At 39.4% G+C, this 17979-nt stretch overlaps 1 protein-coding gene across 1 annotated transcript in view; it reads left to right on the forward strand.

Annotated features, from left to right (window-relative positions):
• The window catches only part of RELN (reelin), a 525949-nt gene that overhangs the window by 434856 nt on the left and 73114 nt on the right, over positions 1-17979 (forward strand). Inside the window, exons 32-40 of the mRNA XM_064289885.1 lie at positions 5604-5762; positions 5954-6142; positions 6667-6940; positions 9631-9771; positions 9871-10048; positions 13940-14024; positions 14869-15051; positions 17377-17548; positions 17648-17750. Of these exons, the coding sequence (XP_064145955.1) occupies positions 5604-5762; positions 5954-6142; positions 6667-6940; positions 9631-9771; positions 9871-10048; positions 13940-14024; positions 14869-15051; positions 17377-17548; positions 17648-17750 (1484 nt within the window). The remainder of the gene's footprint in view (positions 1-5603; positions 5763-5953; positions 6143-6666; positions 6941-9630; positions 9772-9870; positions 10049-13939; positions 14025-14868; positions 15052-17376; positions 17549-17647; positions 17751-17979) is intronic.

Here is a 17979-nt window from a genome sequence, read left to right on the forward strand (position 1 = left end):
CCTGAAGGCTTTAGTGACTTTTTCTAAGTATCTCAGTGTTTTAGTCTAGTACTCATCCAGATCATCTGTTCACTAAAGCAGCAGCCTAGAAACTTTCATAGACCTTTTTACATTCATTAATTTCTTCAACAAATATTAAGAATCTACTTTAAGCCAAGCACTGTTCTAGATGCTGTGGATACAGTGTCACCAAAAGAGAAATACATCTGTCATGATGAGCTAGGTTCTGCTGCAACAACAGCCAACCCTCAAAATTTCAGTGGTTAAGACCAAAATGGTTTATTTCTCCCTCATGCTACATTTCCATATGGGTGATCTGAGAGCTCTGTCCCACTCTGTCCTCATTCAAACACCCAGGATGATGGCACACCACTGTCTAGAGTCTGGATTTTGCTCACATTGTGGCACAAGAAAAGAGAGAGCATGGTGAAGGGAATAAGAAGTACAAACCTACTATGTACCAGAATGGATAGAACCAGAAGTATTTGGTGACCAGTACTATTGATTACCACAGCAAAGTCTCCACCCTTATGGGAGCTTACATTCTAGTAAGAGGAGTCAGATAATAATAAGGAAATAGAAGCGTTTTAGAGTGTAAGGGCTAAACAGAAATAAACTGTTGACATGGAAAGCAAACTTAAGGGAGAGGATGGAGAGGGTGGGGGTAGATGACTTAGATAGAATGGTGGGGTTAGGGGCATACTTCGTGTAACATATAGTGTGGTGGGGGCATCTGACCTCCTCTGACTTCACAAGAGGGAGGAGAATCAAGATCAACAGCCCAAGGCTGATTCCTATGAGGTAGAGGTCAGATATACCTACTATCTCCAACCTTTTCACCAATTCTCGCACCAGCCATCCCTCCCACAGCACTCTCTACTTCTTTGCTGTGTCCAATAATTTATTGCAGTGGCCACACAGAACTCACAGACAATACTAATGATTATAGAATTTATTAGGGAAGTAACAGGTTACAATTCAAGATTAGGAATAACTCAGAATACAGTTCTTCCATAAGGACAGCTTCTTCTTAGGCAAGCCCACAGCCAGGCCTCTCTCTAGCCCTTGGCCTCTCAGCCTCTCAGTCTCTTGGTCTTTCACCTCTCAGCCTAGTCTCTGCCTTGCCTGGGCAAGTTTTACAAACTTCTTTAGCTCTGCCAGTAAGTGCCCAGAGGCACCCCACTCTGCAAGTAAGCCTCCTGCCCAAAGGTGCTCAGCTCTCTCACTCCATGGATCAGCACACCCACTGTAGCTGCCTCACTACATGGGCTAGAAAACCTACCATGCTGTCTCATGCCAGTCTCCTGGTTTTCCTGCCACCGTTTGTCCACCACTGCTTCTCACCATGTTGTGCCATTTCCGGTGTTAAAACTCTGTCTCCTGGGTCTAGGAGGTTCTCAGCATGCTCTACTCCTGGCTCGTTTTTCTTGGAGGTAGTGAGGTCCCCCCTCTACTCTGGAATTGTCTCTCTTTTTAAGCCCAACAGGATAGCCAAACTGACCAATCCACTTGTTAGGGTTCTATACACCTTATTTGCATGGTCCCACCCCCACAGGGCTCCATGCACCTTATTTGCATTGTTAGCATGCTGTCCAATTCCTTGGTGCACCACAAGCATCTTATTTGCATAGTCTCACCCAATAATAATGTGTATCTTACAAGACCATGGCAAGAAAGGCCATATAAAAGCAATTCATCACACCACACTGAGGAAGTGACATTTAATTTAAAAACTAAAGGAAGAGAAGAAGCCAGCCACATGATAAACTCAGGCCAAATTTTCCAGGCAGAAGAAACAGCAAAGGGCACAAAGTGAGACAGGAACAGGAAGAGGCCTGTGTGCTTGGGGCTTGTGAAGAGAGGGGGCATGATCTGAGATGAAGGCAGGACCTAGTCACAGCACCTTGCTGACCATGATGAGGAGATGAGGTTTGAATCTCTGTGTCCTGGAAGCCACTGAAGGCTTTTAGGCAGGGCAGTGGCATAATCTGACTTAAGTTTTTAAGAGATCGTCCTACAGATTCAATATGTAGTTCAAAACAAATGAATATTTCTTGAGCACCTACCCTCCCTTGATAAGTACAAAAGGAGACGTGGTCCTATCCTCAGGACATTGTTTTCTAATTGCAGAGGCAGAGCATTTTAATGTTTTCTTAAGCCTTTGTAATAAAATTACCATTTTTAAATAGATGATTGTGGTTGGGATAATGTAACAGTTGTGTGCATGACTCTTTTGGAAATTACAAATCTGTACCCCTGTTTATGTAGGAATTTAAACCCTGGGCAGAGTATAATAGGAAGCATCTGCGTATCTTGAATATGAGGCTCCGCACTGTACTTAACCTCTGATTACCACGTACGCGGTGGGGAAATTCCCCTTAGGATCTTCTTAGTAACAAGCAACGTTTTCTCAACTAGTCTTGAGCCTTTTTCTTAAACTCAATGCTGGCCATGTAATTCACATCCCACAGGCATTTCTCAGCCATTTACTGAAAACTGGTTGTTGAAATGTAAATCTGCTCCAATCCTTGGGTAAATGTCTTCCAGTGATGAAAGTCAAGATATTTTACTTACTCAAGTTGAAGCATCAATTTACACATTTGGAATTAAAATCAAAATTAGGCTGTTTTCAGTAAGACTGGGCAGAATGCAGATGGAGTTATAGTTTGAAAAGAGAGATGTTTTACGTGCCTTAGACACTCAGTAGATGAGCTTAAATTGCTCGGTTTATTCAGATGTACAATGTGTTGGATGACATGCAGCTAACGAGGCTCAGCAGTTGATATAAAATATGGATATTGCTATTTCCCTTTCTTGCATTACATCCACTCCTCCATACTTACTGCAGAGGCACCTCCTTCATTGTCCTTTAGAGCTGTGGCCCTCATCTCTGCAGATCCTGTTCATACCTACAGGTGTAAGTGACACTCCTGAAAAAGCTAATTAGGGGAAAGCAACAAGCAGAAACCAAATGGAGTGTGATCCTCTTGAGCCATGCTTCTCATATTTTAATGTGTATTTAAATTATTGGAAACCCTAGTGGCATAGTGGTTAAGGGCTACAGCCGCTAACCAAGAGGTCAGCAGTTCGAATCCATCAGGCGCTCCTTGGAAACTCTATGGGGCAGTTCTACTCTGTCCTATAGGGTCGCTATGAGTTGGAATCGACTCGATGGCAGTGGGTGGATTTAAATTAGAGGGACTTTTAAAAATGCATATTCTGATTCAGTAGGTCTGGGGTGATATGCTATATAACAAGTTACCCCAAAACTTAGTGACTTAAAACAACAGATATTATCTTACACTTTCTGTGGTCAGGAATTCTGGAGCAGTTTAATAGGGTGGTTCTGGCTCAGGATCTCTCAGGAGGTTGCAAATAAGGTCATCTATAGACTTAGTCAGTGCGGAGAATCTGTTTCCAAGATGGCTCACTCTAGTTGCTGTTGGTAAGAGGCCTCAGTTCTTTGCTGGATGTTGGCAAGAGACTTCTCTTCCTTGCTTAGTGGGCCTGCCCATAAAGTTGCTTCGGTGTCTTCATTACATGTCAGCTGGCTTCCCCCAGAGCAAGCTAAAAGAAAGAACAATTAGAAACTGCAGTGACTTTATGGCCCAGTCTCAGAAGTCACACACATCTTCACTTCTACAATCTTCTACTCTTTAGAAGGAAGTTACTAAGTCTGGCCACACTCAAAAGGAGGGGAATTAGGCTCCACTTTTTGAAGGGCAAAGTGTCAATTTGTGCACCTATTTTAAAACCACCCCAGGTAGTGGCTGCTCCCAGGTGACACAGGTGCTGGTCCTTGGACCATACTTTGAGTAGAAGGCACTAATAGGACCAGCCCAGTGAGATTTCATTCTCACAATGCTTCATTTCTGGTACTAACCCTACTTTTTGAATAGGTCACCCCCAGGTAACTATCTAAAATACTCTTCCTCTTTTTTGATCTTATTAAATGTAAACTATATTGGCACAAATAAATAGTCCCAGAAAAACTAAGTTTTGCAATGTCTGCACTCTTCACTCTATTCAACTCACATTAAAAACCCAGTAAGGTATATTTTGAACAACCATCAAAGTTGGCAGATGCTCCTCAACTTGGGAATAAAAACTAGACACAGCCTATTTTCAATTTTCGTCATGAACTTCAGTGACTCTCTCCCTCTCCAACACATAGATCTCACCTCAACCCCCTGAAACTCTCAGATCTCTGCACCTGCATATAGCATGCTGTCTCCCCAAAGAGTTTCTGTTCTTTGAGCTACTTTTAGCCTCTTTCAATTTGATGATTTCTTCTGGTTCAAATATGGCAGGCTTAATTTTCCTAAAGTTTCTAATTTTTAGCATATTAGTCATTATTGTTCCTGGCATCATCCCTTGTCAAATCTGGTGACAGTAATCCCATATGCTATTGATTAGCCTTAAAAGGCTTTCTTTTAGTTCTATATTTTTATCATAATAGTTCTTGAAACTTTATTTTAGTAAACTCTTTGTTATCCAGCATGATAATGGGATTGAGGTGTTCTGGTCAGTCGATAACAGGGAAATAAAAAGATGTATATACTATGAGTGATTTATAATTTTCCCCGAAAGTCAGACTATAATAAATAAATATAAGAAATACAACTTTACTGAGAATACTCAGAAAATGTAAAAAACAGAGAATACTCGCAGTCATAATTATGACTGTGCAGTGCCAGTCTTAGGATCAGTTATGGAGTAGGCAGTTAGATACCAAGAAACCCAAAGCCTTCTCCCACAAAAAAAAAAAAACCCTGTCCTGATGATTCCCACAACTTCATCATTAGTAATTTTTTCCTTTGCATTTAACATTGCCTTTTCCCTGTGTCCCCTTTTAAAATAAAAATGTTGCCCGGAGAGGCAGCAGGCGTAGCACATGAGGTCTCCTACCCTTTAACGTGCAGTGCCCTAGCTCACATTCCCCTGATGGCAGTTGGAGAGGCAGGGGTGGATGGGGTAGTGAAGGGGTGAAAGGGTGGTGCAAAGAAAGGAAGGTAGGAATAACATTAGAGGGGAGTGAATTTTTCGGCTTTGCTATTTAATAATTGGGCTTCATTCAGGCTTCAGTGACCAAGGTGTTTGATAAAGTGTTAAGTGCCAGTAAAAAAGATCTTTCTGCTTAATAGAATTTCAGATTGGGCAGTGCTTACTGTCTGTTGCTTCAGCAGTGAAGTGCACAGCTTGATTTTTTGTTGGGGAGATAGAGATATTTCTTCTGAGTGTATAATGATATGAGACTTCGTAATGTTCAGCACAGAATCTAAAATTCAAAGACATGATCTGGGGAGGGTTTTATGTCCCCCTTACCAACCTACTCATCACTCATACAAAGCTGAGTGGTCTTTAAAAGAGCTTATGTATTTTTTCTCCATTTCCTGGGAGTTAGTGCGTTAGAAACTGTCAAGAAATTGATGAGCCTTAAGGTCTACTAATTCATTCTTGGAAGTTAGACGAATGTGCCCTCATTCTCTGAGACACAATTTGAACTTTCTGCTGCAGTCCCGCCAGTTAAAAAATACTGTTCCTGGCCTTATTTGCCTCTAGGAAAGCTGTCCGAGTAACTGGATTTATGTCCTTTAACTCAGGGCTTGTTGTTCAGTATTCAAATGACAATGGAATACTATGGCATTTGCTTCGAGAGTTGGACTTCATGTCGTTTCTGGAGCCACAGATCATTTCCATTGACCTGCCAAGGGAGGCAAAGACACCTGCAACGGCATTTCGATGGTGGCAACCGCAACATGGTAAGTTATCATTCACCTCAAGTTTCTTGATAGCTTTTAGATCGGATCATATAGTCAAAGTCACAATGTTTTGCATGTTGCTTAATTTGCTGTCAATTTCTAGACAATTTCATTTAAAATCACAGCCATAAAGCTATTCATATTGCTATATAATGAACCTTCTCTAACTGCCTTTTTTCATCTGGTTTTAGGAAAACATTCAGCCCAGTGGGCTTTGGATGATGTCCTTATAGGAATGAATGACAGCTCACAAACTGGGTTTCAAGACAAATTTGATGGCTCTTTAGATTTGCAAGCCAACTGGTATCGAATCCAAGGAGGCCAAGTGGATATTGACTGTCTCTCTATGGATACGGCTCTGATATTCAGTGAAAACATAGGTATGGCATAGATTATCACCAAATAAAGGGAGACTATTTAATTAACTAGACAACTAAATTAACTAAAACTCAAGAGGAAATTCTCTAATGTAAAACTGTGTGTGCATAACTGTTTGTGCTATGGGAGGCTCTTAGGGTAAAATGTTGTATTGTCCTCTAATTTGGTGAGCCCAGAGACTTGGCTTTACTTGGGACTGTCTTTTACAGAATCATGGATAATTAGACAAGGTTTATTAGAAGCAAGAAGGAAGACATTCCGTGTTTCAGAGTTTGCAGGTTACAGACTTAAAACCCTATGTTGGCCCTTCAAGGTAGTAAAGCTTTTCAAGTTGGCAGACTTCCATATTCCTGGGCCTATGTAACTAAATAAAAACTCAGTAAAGGTGATAAGTCAAAGCACACATGAGGCACTAAAGATAAGACGTTTTTGTTTGCTATTGAAAGTATTGACTACAAGCATAAATACAAAATAAGAAAAGAGAGTACAAATCTATGCTACCATTAAACTTTTTTTTTTTTAATAGGAAAACCACGTTATGCTGAGACCTGGGATTTTCACGTGTCAGCATCAACCTTCTTGCAGTTTGAAATGAGCATGGGCTGTAGCAAGCCCTTCAGCAACTCCCACAGTGTGCAGCTCCAGTATTCTCTGAACAATGGCAGGGACTGGCATCTTGTCACTGATGAGTGTGTTCCTCCAACCATTGGCTGTCTGCACTACACAGAAAGTTCAATTTACACCTCGGAAAGATTCCAGAATTGGAAGCGGATCACTGTCTACCTTCCACCCTCCACCATGTGAGAATTGTCATTTGGCTACGTGTCAGAATTTTGAGTTTTTATCATCTAATTTGAAAAGAACTGTTATTCCACTTGGGGATTCCATTACTCTTTCATGATCATTGCACGTGGAATGTGATGAGGGGAGGGGCAGGGAGTACAAGATGGCTTGGGTTGCAATTTTTCGATGTGGTTAGAAAGTTCCAAAAGTTTTACAAGGTCAGACTTCCCTGTTCTTTGGTAACATGATGGCTGCCCACCAGATTCAGTTTTAAAACTGTTGTAAAAATAAGTATCTACCCAAAAACCAGATGGATACCTATTCACAATGAGCAATATGTGAAATTATCACATGTGAGAGAGTAGCCCTAGTTTCTCATTTCAGTACCACATTAAGAATACGCGTATTGTTTCATGTCTTTCTTACCCTCCACGGCGTTTCAGACCACATTCAAGGGTTGTATGACCTGCAGAGATTCCTTACAGCAGACTCCCGTTCTGTGGTGTAGGTGTTTGGATAATTTAGGGATCTTTCTAGGAACTAGCGTGTACTGTTGTGACTGGTTAGAGTGTACTCTCCTGGGCTGCTCCCTCCAGGGCCATGCCACTCCCTTCCTCTCCTCTGCTCTGCTCTGCTCTGCTCTGCTCTGCTCTGCTCTGCTCTGCTCTGCTCTGCTCTGCTCTGCTCTGCCCTGAATGGCAGGGAACTTGGTCTCAGCAGGCTGCATTTCTCAGCAGCCTCTTGTGTCCAGTGACTTCCTGATAGTTAGACAGTAGTAGGCACTAGCAAAGGAGCCCTGGTAGCACAAAGAAAGGTTGGTGGTTTGAATCCACCTTGCACTCCACAAGAGAAAGACATGATGATCTGCTTCCGTAAAGATTACAGCCTAGAAAACTCTCTGGGCCGGTTCTACTCTGTCACATGGGGTTGTGATGAGTTGAAAATCTACTTTACAGCACCCAATAACAGGCTCCTGCAAGAGATTGGAGGGTATTTCTCCCCGTTTCTTTCTGCCTCAGGCTGCATGCCAGCCAATGTTAATGGTTGCAGCTCCCCCCAGGCAGGCCCTCCATGTGACCCTGCATCAGTAACAGTGTCTTCTCCATATGTCCCTCCAGCCCCAGAGTGGTTGTGGTTTCCTGATTTTTGCTAAACTCTGGTTTCCTTACTCCCCATTGGCTTCTCAGAGCTTCCGTTATCTGTGGGTCCAATTCCTTTCTTTAAATTCTCTCTGTATTAAATACTTACAGTGCTTTCTGTTTTCCTGGTTCGACTTTAATTAAGAGAGTCACAACCAAATGGCAGAAAAAAATGCAGCAAACCACAATAGTTTAGTATTTAACCTGAAAGTTTTCTATAGATCTCCAGAGTGCTTCCTTTTAGTTCCTTTATTGATTTAATTCGACAAACGTATACTGAACATCTACTGTGTTTTGGGCACTCTGATACCAAATGAATAAAACATGGTAGCCTACTCCAGGATCCAAAGAGACTCTTTGGGAAAACAGACTTCTAAACAGCTATTTGTGATACAAATTATAATAGAGGTAATATTCAGGGGTATTATGGAAAAAGAGGATACTACCTAGCTCAGTCTGGGGGAGTCAGAGGGAGCTTTCTGGAGGAGTGATGTCTGAACTGAGTAAATAAGTGAATTGGGGTTATCCCAGCGAAGAGGAGCTGTTGCAAGCCGAAGTCCTGGAGGCCAGAAAAAGTAGGAGTTAGTGTTGTCAGAGTATAAAGCGTGAGGCAAAGAACAGGGAAAGATAAGGCTGATGCAAGGGAAGAGGACAGAGGAAAGAGGGGCTATGTTTGTTGTCTAGAGTAGTTTGGCCTTGACATTGTGTGTGTTGGAGAGCCACTGGAGGGCAATAACCAGAGTGATGACATGATTAGATTTCTGTTTTAGAGCCACCACCCCGGCAGATGTGCAGCCTTGAGGGGGAGCTGGTGTGGGGAGCCATGAGTACTTCAAATGATGCTATTGAAATCTACTTTGTGTTCCACATTTCAGATAACTGTCTGATGAACTTCTGCTGTAAAATCTGTTCCTAAGGGAGAAACTGTTACTATTGTCTTGCAAGGCTGTATATATTTCTGGAGAAAGTGGCCTCTAGCCTAATGTGTTTCAAACCACAGGTTGCAAATACAATTGAAAATACAGGAGTGCGTCACATCATCCTGATCTTCAGCCTTAGGGAACCGGAGCCTTAGGAACAGTAATAGGGTGTGGAAGTCCCGTCGGGCTTCCACTTACCATCTCAGAAACCATTCAGGGCAGTAGAATAGGGACCTGACTGCAAGAATATTGTAAGATCTCAGCCCTTTCTCATGTTTGTCATCCCTCCATCTCTTTTCTCAGCTCTGAATAGCTGTTTTCATTACAGCAAACACTAAAATTCTGCATGCATGTATTTCAAGAACAGAATAAATGGGATAGTTCAAATAGCTTTTCCATCTCACGCATGTGTTTATAGACCCTTGTTTGACAGAAATGGTGAAATATTTAAACAGCATGTTTTCTACGCTGCTGTGTGTGGGTCCAGAAAAAAACAGCAACCAATACTTAGTGTGACAATAAAGTGTCTCAAATAACAGGGAAGTGAAACCTGGAGGGAGGCGCATTAAAGGGGAAAAAGATTTAAAACAGATGTCCTTGTGCTTCCAAGGTTCCTTCTCAAACCAATGGTGTGTTTTCGTTGGTTAGCTCTCCCAGGACCCGGTTCAGATGGATTCAGGCCAACTACACGGTGGGAGCTGATTCCTGGGCGATTGATAATGTCATCCTGGCCTCAGGATGCCCTTGGATGTGCTCAGGACGAGGGATTTGTGATGCTGGGCGCTGCATGTAAGTTAATAAAATTGGCAGTTCCTTTCTCTGCAATGCAAAATTAAAAATGACTTGTCGAACTTGTGACAAATAATGTCTTTACTCCTTTTTTCTTAGGTGTGACCGGGGCTTTGGTGGGCCCTACTGTGTTCCTGTTCTTCCACTGCCATCCATTCTTAAAGATGATTTCAATGGGAACTTACATCCTGACCTTTGGCCTGAAGTCTACGGTGCAGAGAGGGGGAATCTAAATGGTGAAACCATCAAATCTGGGACATCTCTTATTTTTAAAGGGGTCAGATAAGATTCTATTTCTCTATACTAGTGCTCATTCCTTTCTTCGTACACTGCAAATGCAGTCACATAAATGCATTTCTGAATCTGTTCAGGTGACATTATTTTATGTATAGTTACTGTCTTGGGGCCCAAACCCTGTTTCCTTTTCTGTTCAGCACAATCACTCTTCTGATCACTGAGACATACAATTTTTCCTCTGTTTTGGCAACCAAACTTTCTATACTTTGTGCTGGCATTATATATATATATATATATATATATATATATATATAATATACATAAAATTTATATTTTATATATATAACCCCTGTTGCCATTGAGTTGATTCCAACTCATAGCGACCCTATAGGACAGAGTAGAACTGCCCCATAGTGTTTCCAAGGAGGGCTTGGTGGATTCAAACTGCCGACCTTTTGGTTAGCAGCCATAGCACTTAACCACTATGCCACCAGAGTTTCATATATATGTATATATAATATACACAAAATTTTTAGGATCTAGGCTGAATTCTAAAATGTAACATTTTATGTTATTAAATATTTATCTTAAAACAGTATTTTTTTTAATTTTTTTTATGAAAGTGTTTGTTTTTTCCTTCCTGCCAATAGAACCATTTGGTGATCCTAAGAAAACAAAACATTTAAGTCAAGTTGAATGTCATTCTTAAGCATTATTATTATGTTTTTTGTATTTTAACCTGGATGTCTGGTTAGAGAGAGGTGTTCTTAAGCAATTGTGTGAAACTGGCACATCTTGCTTGTGAATACATGCTGGCTCCCATCTCTCTCAGCATGGGGAGAGGGGCTAATGTAGGCGTGCAAATGAAATCCTTAACAAAAACCTGCATGGGGTTCTATACAGGCCTAATGATTAACACCTAACTGGTAGAAAACTAGACACCCTGGAACTTTTTCAATTATAGTTAATAGGTTCTGGGTATCATCCTTGTTTGAATCCAGAATTTATCTCAAGTGTTGGATAAGAAAGAAAAAGTGCTAAAGGCCTGAGAAATATATAAGTCCCTAAGAGTTATGAGGGACTGAAGAAACCAAGATAGAACATTTCTGAGTGAAAACTGCCATTATTTTTTGACTCTTCTCAGAGGCTTTTGCTCTCATTACCACTAACTCACTTCGAATCTGTTTGAAGCAGTTGACAAGGCCAAAAAAACTGAAGCCCTGTGACTTTTCATGATTCAAATACCTTTACCTGATGAATTTTTAAGCAGTAGAATTCACCTGGTCTCTAAATCCTGTGTATGAGAAAGGCACATAGTTTTTTTGTTGTTTTTTCCTTCCAAATGCAAGAGCAGTCAAGCATTGTGTGTGTTACACATACTATCCATCAGCTCTCCAAGTCATAGGCAGGGCTCAGCATGTGCCATTCACAATGTTGTAGTTTGACCTAGAAAGGCATTCTTTTGCCAAAAAGGAAATGATAGTCCCTTTTTAATGTTCATAGATTCAGGAATACTATAAGCTATTAAAATAGCATATTGGATGCAAAAGAATTCCTTGCATTTAGCACAAATGGGTCACTGAATCTGGAAAAAGAATGAGAAAAGAAACATATTGGTGTGAACTAGACTATAGACATCAGCAGGACTTGACAGTTCCTGCCGTGTAATTATCAATATCGAAGTGCTGAGCTATGACCAAATATTGTTAATATGAAAGACACATACTTTCAGATTACAGATCATGCCCACTTTCAAAAAAATGCAGTGTAAAATGGATCCTTTCATGGGTGACCCCGTTTGCCGGGGGGAACAATATTAAACTTATCTTCCATAATCAAGGGGAAAGAGTAGACATGTTCCTTTGCCTGAGTGGTGGAAGGGGATATTTTCTAAATGAATCTCTCAACTATCCACAAAATTTTCATTACAACTGAGGAAGCCACCTTCACTCTTTCCCCACAACCTTGGTCTGTATATGGCAGCCAGCTATAAAAGTATTCAGAGCTTTAGGAATTTGTAAGAGTGTAAAGAAAAGAGTTAAGATGCTGAGAAGAATGGGCATTGATGAGGTATCATGGACTGAAAGAGCAGTAAATTGTTAGGCATAAAAAAGAAAGACTGGGAATATTGGGCTTTTACATGGTATCCCTCAGTTCCGGGAAGTATGGATCTATGCTTTGTGAAGCACAGAGATGAGAATAAATAAATGTCGATGGTTTTTTATTATAAAAAAATAATAATTCTGAAATTCTAAACATGACGTTATCTAGATTTCTTTTCTCAAATCTAAAAGATAGTTTAATAAACAAAATACCAGTATCTTTTAAAGGATAGAGAATAAATTTTGGTATATCAGGGTTCAAAAGTTGCCATCACCACTGAAAACTATGTAATCCTGGGCAGGTTGCTGTCCCTCTCTGAGTTTAGCTCCCTTATCTATAACATGAGGATAATAACATCTTCCTTAGGAGTTTTAGGCACTTTAAATGAGTAAAGTGTCTATTTTAGAACCCAGCATGTGGAAAGCACTCAATATATGGTTGCTATTAAATTGGAATTATGCTATTAGATATGAAATTGCTGTTATGAAGTTTGGGAACCCTGGTGGCGTAGTGGTTAGGTGCTCCGGCTGCTAACCAAAAGGCAAACAGTTCGAATCCACCAGGTGCTCCTTGGAAACTCTATGGGGCAGATCTATTCTGTCCTATAGGGTCGCTATGAGTCGAAATGGACTAGACGGCAGCAGATTTGGTTTGGGGTTGATTATAAAATTAGCATTATTTTTTAAACTGTCAGCTGTTGGGGAACATGCTCTGTAGTAAATGTTAAGAAGAAAAGGAAGAATTTGTCTTCTGTAGCTAAAATAACATTTGATATTTCTTAGTCTGTAATCAAGAAACGGATTGGCAGTGTCCACTCAATATCACAGAGCCTTATACCACTAAAGGACTACCTCATTCAGAAGTTACAGCTGAAAAACAGAAAGGTCTGTTTGGACCTTAGGACATTAACATAGTAAAATTCTATTTTACTGGCTGTCATATGTATACATGGAAAAAAACAACCTTTCAAGCTGTCAATCCCAAGCAACCAGAAATAGTAAATTAGCAGAAAAAATTACTAAGGCTAATGTGATCGCTTTCCTCATTCCTTGGCTTCTCTGCTTGAATGGTTCCAGCGGAGGCATGGGGACTTGCCTTAAAAAAAAGTTATGCCTTATTTAACTTGGCCCATCTGAATGAGAGCCCCCTGGGGCTGTCGGAGTGAGCATGGAAGTAGCACGTTCCTAAGATTCCTGAGAACCCTTAAAAAGTTACCTATTAGTTTCCGGCTTCCAGCAGAAGCACTTGGCACATCCTCTTTCTGCTTCCTCGTTACTCCTCTCACGACATACTGTGATCAAAAGAAGCTATTTTTAAAAAGGCCTATAGATATGTAATGCTATCATTTTTGCACTCCATTTTCATAAAGTCATAGCAGAGCATTGAGTGGAGACCATGAAATTGTGTTATTCAGACATAGGTAATGAAGGCCATTAAGAGAGGGGGAACAAGGATTGTTTAGTTATTCTTTTTTAACTGGACAAATATAATTGGTTTTGCCTCACAATTTTAGATTCTGCTTCTTGATCATTAGTTGTATGTTTCTAGTACTCACCTAACACAAGTTAAAAAATAAAAAAAAATTTAAAAACTTTTGCCATTGAGTCGATTCTTACTCATAGTGACCCTGTAGGACAGAGTAGAACTGCCCCATAGAGTTTCCAGGGAGCACCTGGTGGATTCGAACTGCCAACCTTTTGGTTAGCAGCCGAAACACTTAACCACTACACCACCAGGGTTTCCAAACACAAGTTAGGTGTCTAAAATCAAAAGAAAGTAATGTTGCAAATGAAATAAGATTGCATAACACATACGTTTCTCTTTTCAGGAAGGACTAAGGATGCTTATTTCAAGAGATCTAGATTGTACCAATACTATGTATGTCCAGTTCTCACTGAGATTTATAGCAAAAGGTAAGTCATTTCCATGGATCTGCGTTCATTATTTTCCTTCAAGAAAATTCCCCATGCACAATTCCTCCTCCGCAAGGAAATGATGAATTTAAGGCCCATAAATGTTGTTATATGGAAGAGCTAACGTAAAATTTTGTACATAAATGTTCACAAATATTCTTCTGTAATGTAAGTTTATCCTAAATAATAATAAGACAACTATTGTTTTTACTGTAATTTTCATATTAGCTATATAGTAATCATACTGCTCTGTGGCAGTTAAATTTATCACCAGGTCTCTGAGTCTTTCCACTACTATTTGCTTAGCTATATGACTTTTAAATTTAAAAAAGTTTAACTTATGGAAATTTTGGATTTCCCGTTATAGATGTGACCCCCCAAAAAGCCTACTCTTTGGCATTCTGAGCTTTCACTTTAATTGAATAATTTTCTTGAAAAACAATATCATTTGGGACATAATAAATTCTCATGTAGTTATTGTTTGGTTCATTTGCATCTGAGATTAAAATGTTTGACCTTTTGTAAAAATCATAATGCCTATAGAATAAAAAATTTTTTAGGTAATATTTCCTAAATGAAATACAGAAGGGAGGTACTTGTGCAAATCTGAGGGAGAGAGGTGTTCTTGTGTGAGAATCCAAGATTTGGTGTGTGTTTTGAGATATATTCATGCAGAAAACCCAACTTGTCATCATTTTAAGTTGCCTCTCAAGGCACTTTGTGTTGTAAAGCCTCTATGTAAATACAAGTCGGCTTAATACATTGATGCCAAAATAGGCTAAGGCCATACCATTTCCTCATTTTTATAATAATACACTTTTCATGTGTGTTATCTTCTTTCTAGGTACCCCGGAGAGGTCTCATTCTATTTTATTACAATTCTCCATCAATGGAGGAATCACTTGGCACCTGATGGATGAATTTTACTTCCCTCAAACGACCAATATACTTTTCATTAATGTTCCCTTGCCATACACTGCCCAAACCAACACTACAAGATTCAGGCTCTGGCAACCTTATAATAATGGTAAAAATGCATATGCTCTCCTATAATCAAAACCAATTGTGACACGTTAGCCTGTTTGTTTCTGAGGTGTAGGGGATGTGTTTGTCAACTAAGGGCTCAGCTGTCCATAACACACACATTGTACATGCTTCTCTTTTGTTGAGCCTCGATATATACTGAACTTTATATATCTTTATTATCTCTTTGCCCTTGACTAGTAAGTTCTCTTGATGATGTAAATAGAGCTGGCCCCTGTCACAGAACTAAGGTTTTTAAAAATAATCTACCATTACCATTAGGCACTCAACAATCATAACTACATTTTTGTTGAATGCATTTAGGGATACATAGTTCTCCCGAGTACGGCATTTCATTAGTGAGACAGAACAACATTACAGCAAAATGCCATGACAGAGTAAGAGGATTTAGACCAAGCTGATCGTGACTTAGATAAAATATTCTTATCACATACAGTTATTAAAATTATGTTCTTTCTTCAGTGATAAGTGAAAGTGAATGTGTAATTTAATAGGGTTTCAAATGGTTACAGAAAATGATTCTGCAAATTTGTAATATTTTATTGCTTCCTGCATTTCTATTGACTACTGATTATAAAGGGCTAGACTTTACCAAATCATGCATTTAGCTCCCTAAGTAAGCACTGAGAAACCACATTAAGTAGATTCTTTGCTGAGGTAACACAGATAAGAAAAATGTGCTGTCATCTCTAAAATTTAACCTAAGTCAAAAATAAGATTAAAAATTTAACGTATTATAAACAGAAAAAAAAAATCTTCTATATCTATTGCTGTTGAGTCCATTCTGACTCATAGCAACTCTATAGGACAGAGTAGAACTGTGCCATAGGACTTCCAAGGCTGTAATCTTTATGGAAGCTGACTTCCACATCTTTCTCCTGTGGTACTGTGGGTGGATTTGAACTTTCAAAATGCCAGCCTTTCAGTTAGCAGCCAGGTGCTTAACCACTGTACTACCACCAGGGCTCCTTTATGTCTTCTATAATCATCAATTAAAAGTCCAAGAAAGAAATATAGCCAGTTTCACAATCCAGAGGATCATTGCTTCGTGTTGTGTTTAGAATGCTTTTCCGGTTTTTCTTCATTGTTTTTACTAACTGCTTCCAAAACAAAAAAAGGCAAAAAAGATACTAGAATGCTAACAGTGATCATATTAGAGAGAGAGATAGAGGGGCCTGCTTTCATTTAAAGTATCATGTTATTTCTATATATATATATATATATATATATATATATATTTTTTTTTTACAGATCCTTTTCATAGTTTGTATAAACTGCGCTAAAAGTAGGAATCCTGTGTTACTGCTTGGCATGAACTTGTCACCTTGCTTCAAGTTCAATCCAAAAAGTGATTTGTAAAAACACCCTAGGTTTTGCTCTTACCTACTGACTCGAGGGCACTGGGTATACCGTATAGCGTTTGGCTGCTATCCAAAAGGTTAACAGTTCGAATCCACCAGCCGCTTCTTGGAAACCCTATGGGGCAGTTTACTCTGCCCTGTAGGGTCACTATAAATCAGAATCTACTGGATGGCAATGGGTTTGGTTTTGGTTTACCTTATGACAGCATCCTCAAATCCCCATCCTAAATCACTGAATTAAATCCTTTGACAGTCTAAAGACTGATTTCATGGGTTTTCTGTATATTCCCATTTATCTTCAAATAAATACAGAAGTTCTGAAACGTATTTTTTTTTAATTAAGTGTTACATAACACACGGTACTTTGTGTATTTTTTAACAATCAAATAAAGTTATACCTAAGGGCAATGTAATGCCTACGGACCTTCTGCCTAGTTGACTGAAGCATGATGCTAAGAAGTCATGGGTTGACCCTGAAAAGTCGTGAACTGATCCTTGAATGGACTAGTTAGCATACCTCCTTTGTTTTAATGCCACAGGCTGTAAGACGTCTGTAGATCCAGACGTCTTACAGATTCTTTTAAATCACTAAGAATACAGCTCAAAGCCTGTTCTTGCCAGCAGAGGGTCTGTAGTGCCTCTGTGATTGGGAAAGGCAGCGCAGCTTTACACGCTATTTGTCACAGCTTTCTGAAATTAGGCTGTTCTGCACTGTGTCAATTTAACATGGGTACCAGCTTTTTTTTTTTTAAAGCTTAATTTTTTTTTCACACTTTAATCACTGTAAATACTCTGTTATGTATTTTGTGTTTCTTGGCTAGGAAAGCATATGTTTAACTGTTGTTTGTTTCTGAGTTCCTTCTGTCCTTTACTTCCTTCCAACGAACAAAAATGTCCATCTGAGTTTCACTATTGGAAAAAATGTGCTTTATCCAAAAATGCCTTAGGTAAGAAAGAAGAAATCTGGATTGTTGATGACTTCATTATTGATGGAAATAATTTAAACAATCCTGTGTTGCTTCTGGATACATTTGACTTTGGGCCCAGAGAAGACAATTGGTTTTTCTATCCTGGTGGTAACATTGGTCTTTATTGCCCATACTCTTCAAAGGGAGCACCGTAAGTATTTAATTGAGAGGCTAAAAATAAGACCACTGCTCTATACAAATCATGACAAGTTTTTACCTAAATGAGTATCTTGTTTTTCTTCATTAACAGTGAGGAAGATTCTGCCATGGTGTTTGTTTCAAATGAAGTCGGCGAACATTCCATTACCACCCGTGACCTGAATGTGAATGAGAACACCATCATACAATTTGAGGTACATGACTTTGTTCTATTACGAACGCTTTAAATTTTATTATGAACAAAACCTAGGAAAGAGGAGGAAAATATGAGATAATTTCATGCATTATGACTTCTCATTTTTGTGCAAGGACATAAGAGGTTTTGACATCATAATTCATTTTTATTAGCAGAACCAATTGTGATACTAAGGTTTATTTCTGAAGTTTTGTTTTTTATTTATGGCATAATCTCCCCACCTACTA

Source organism: Loxodonta africana, chromosome 8 (assembly GCF_030014295.1).
Source record: "Loxodonta africana isolate mLoxAfr1 chromosome 8, mLoxAfr1.hap2, whole genome shotgun sequence".
Lineage (NCBI taxonomy): Eukaryota > Metazoa > Chordata > Mammalia > Proboscidea > Elephantidae > Loxodonta > Loxodonta africana.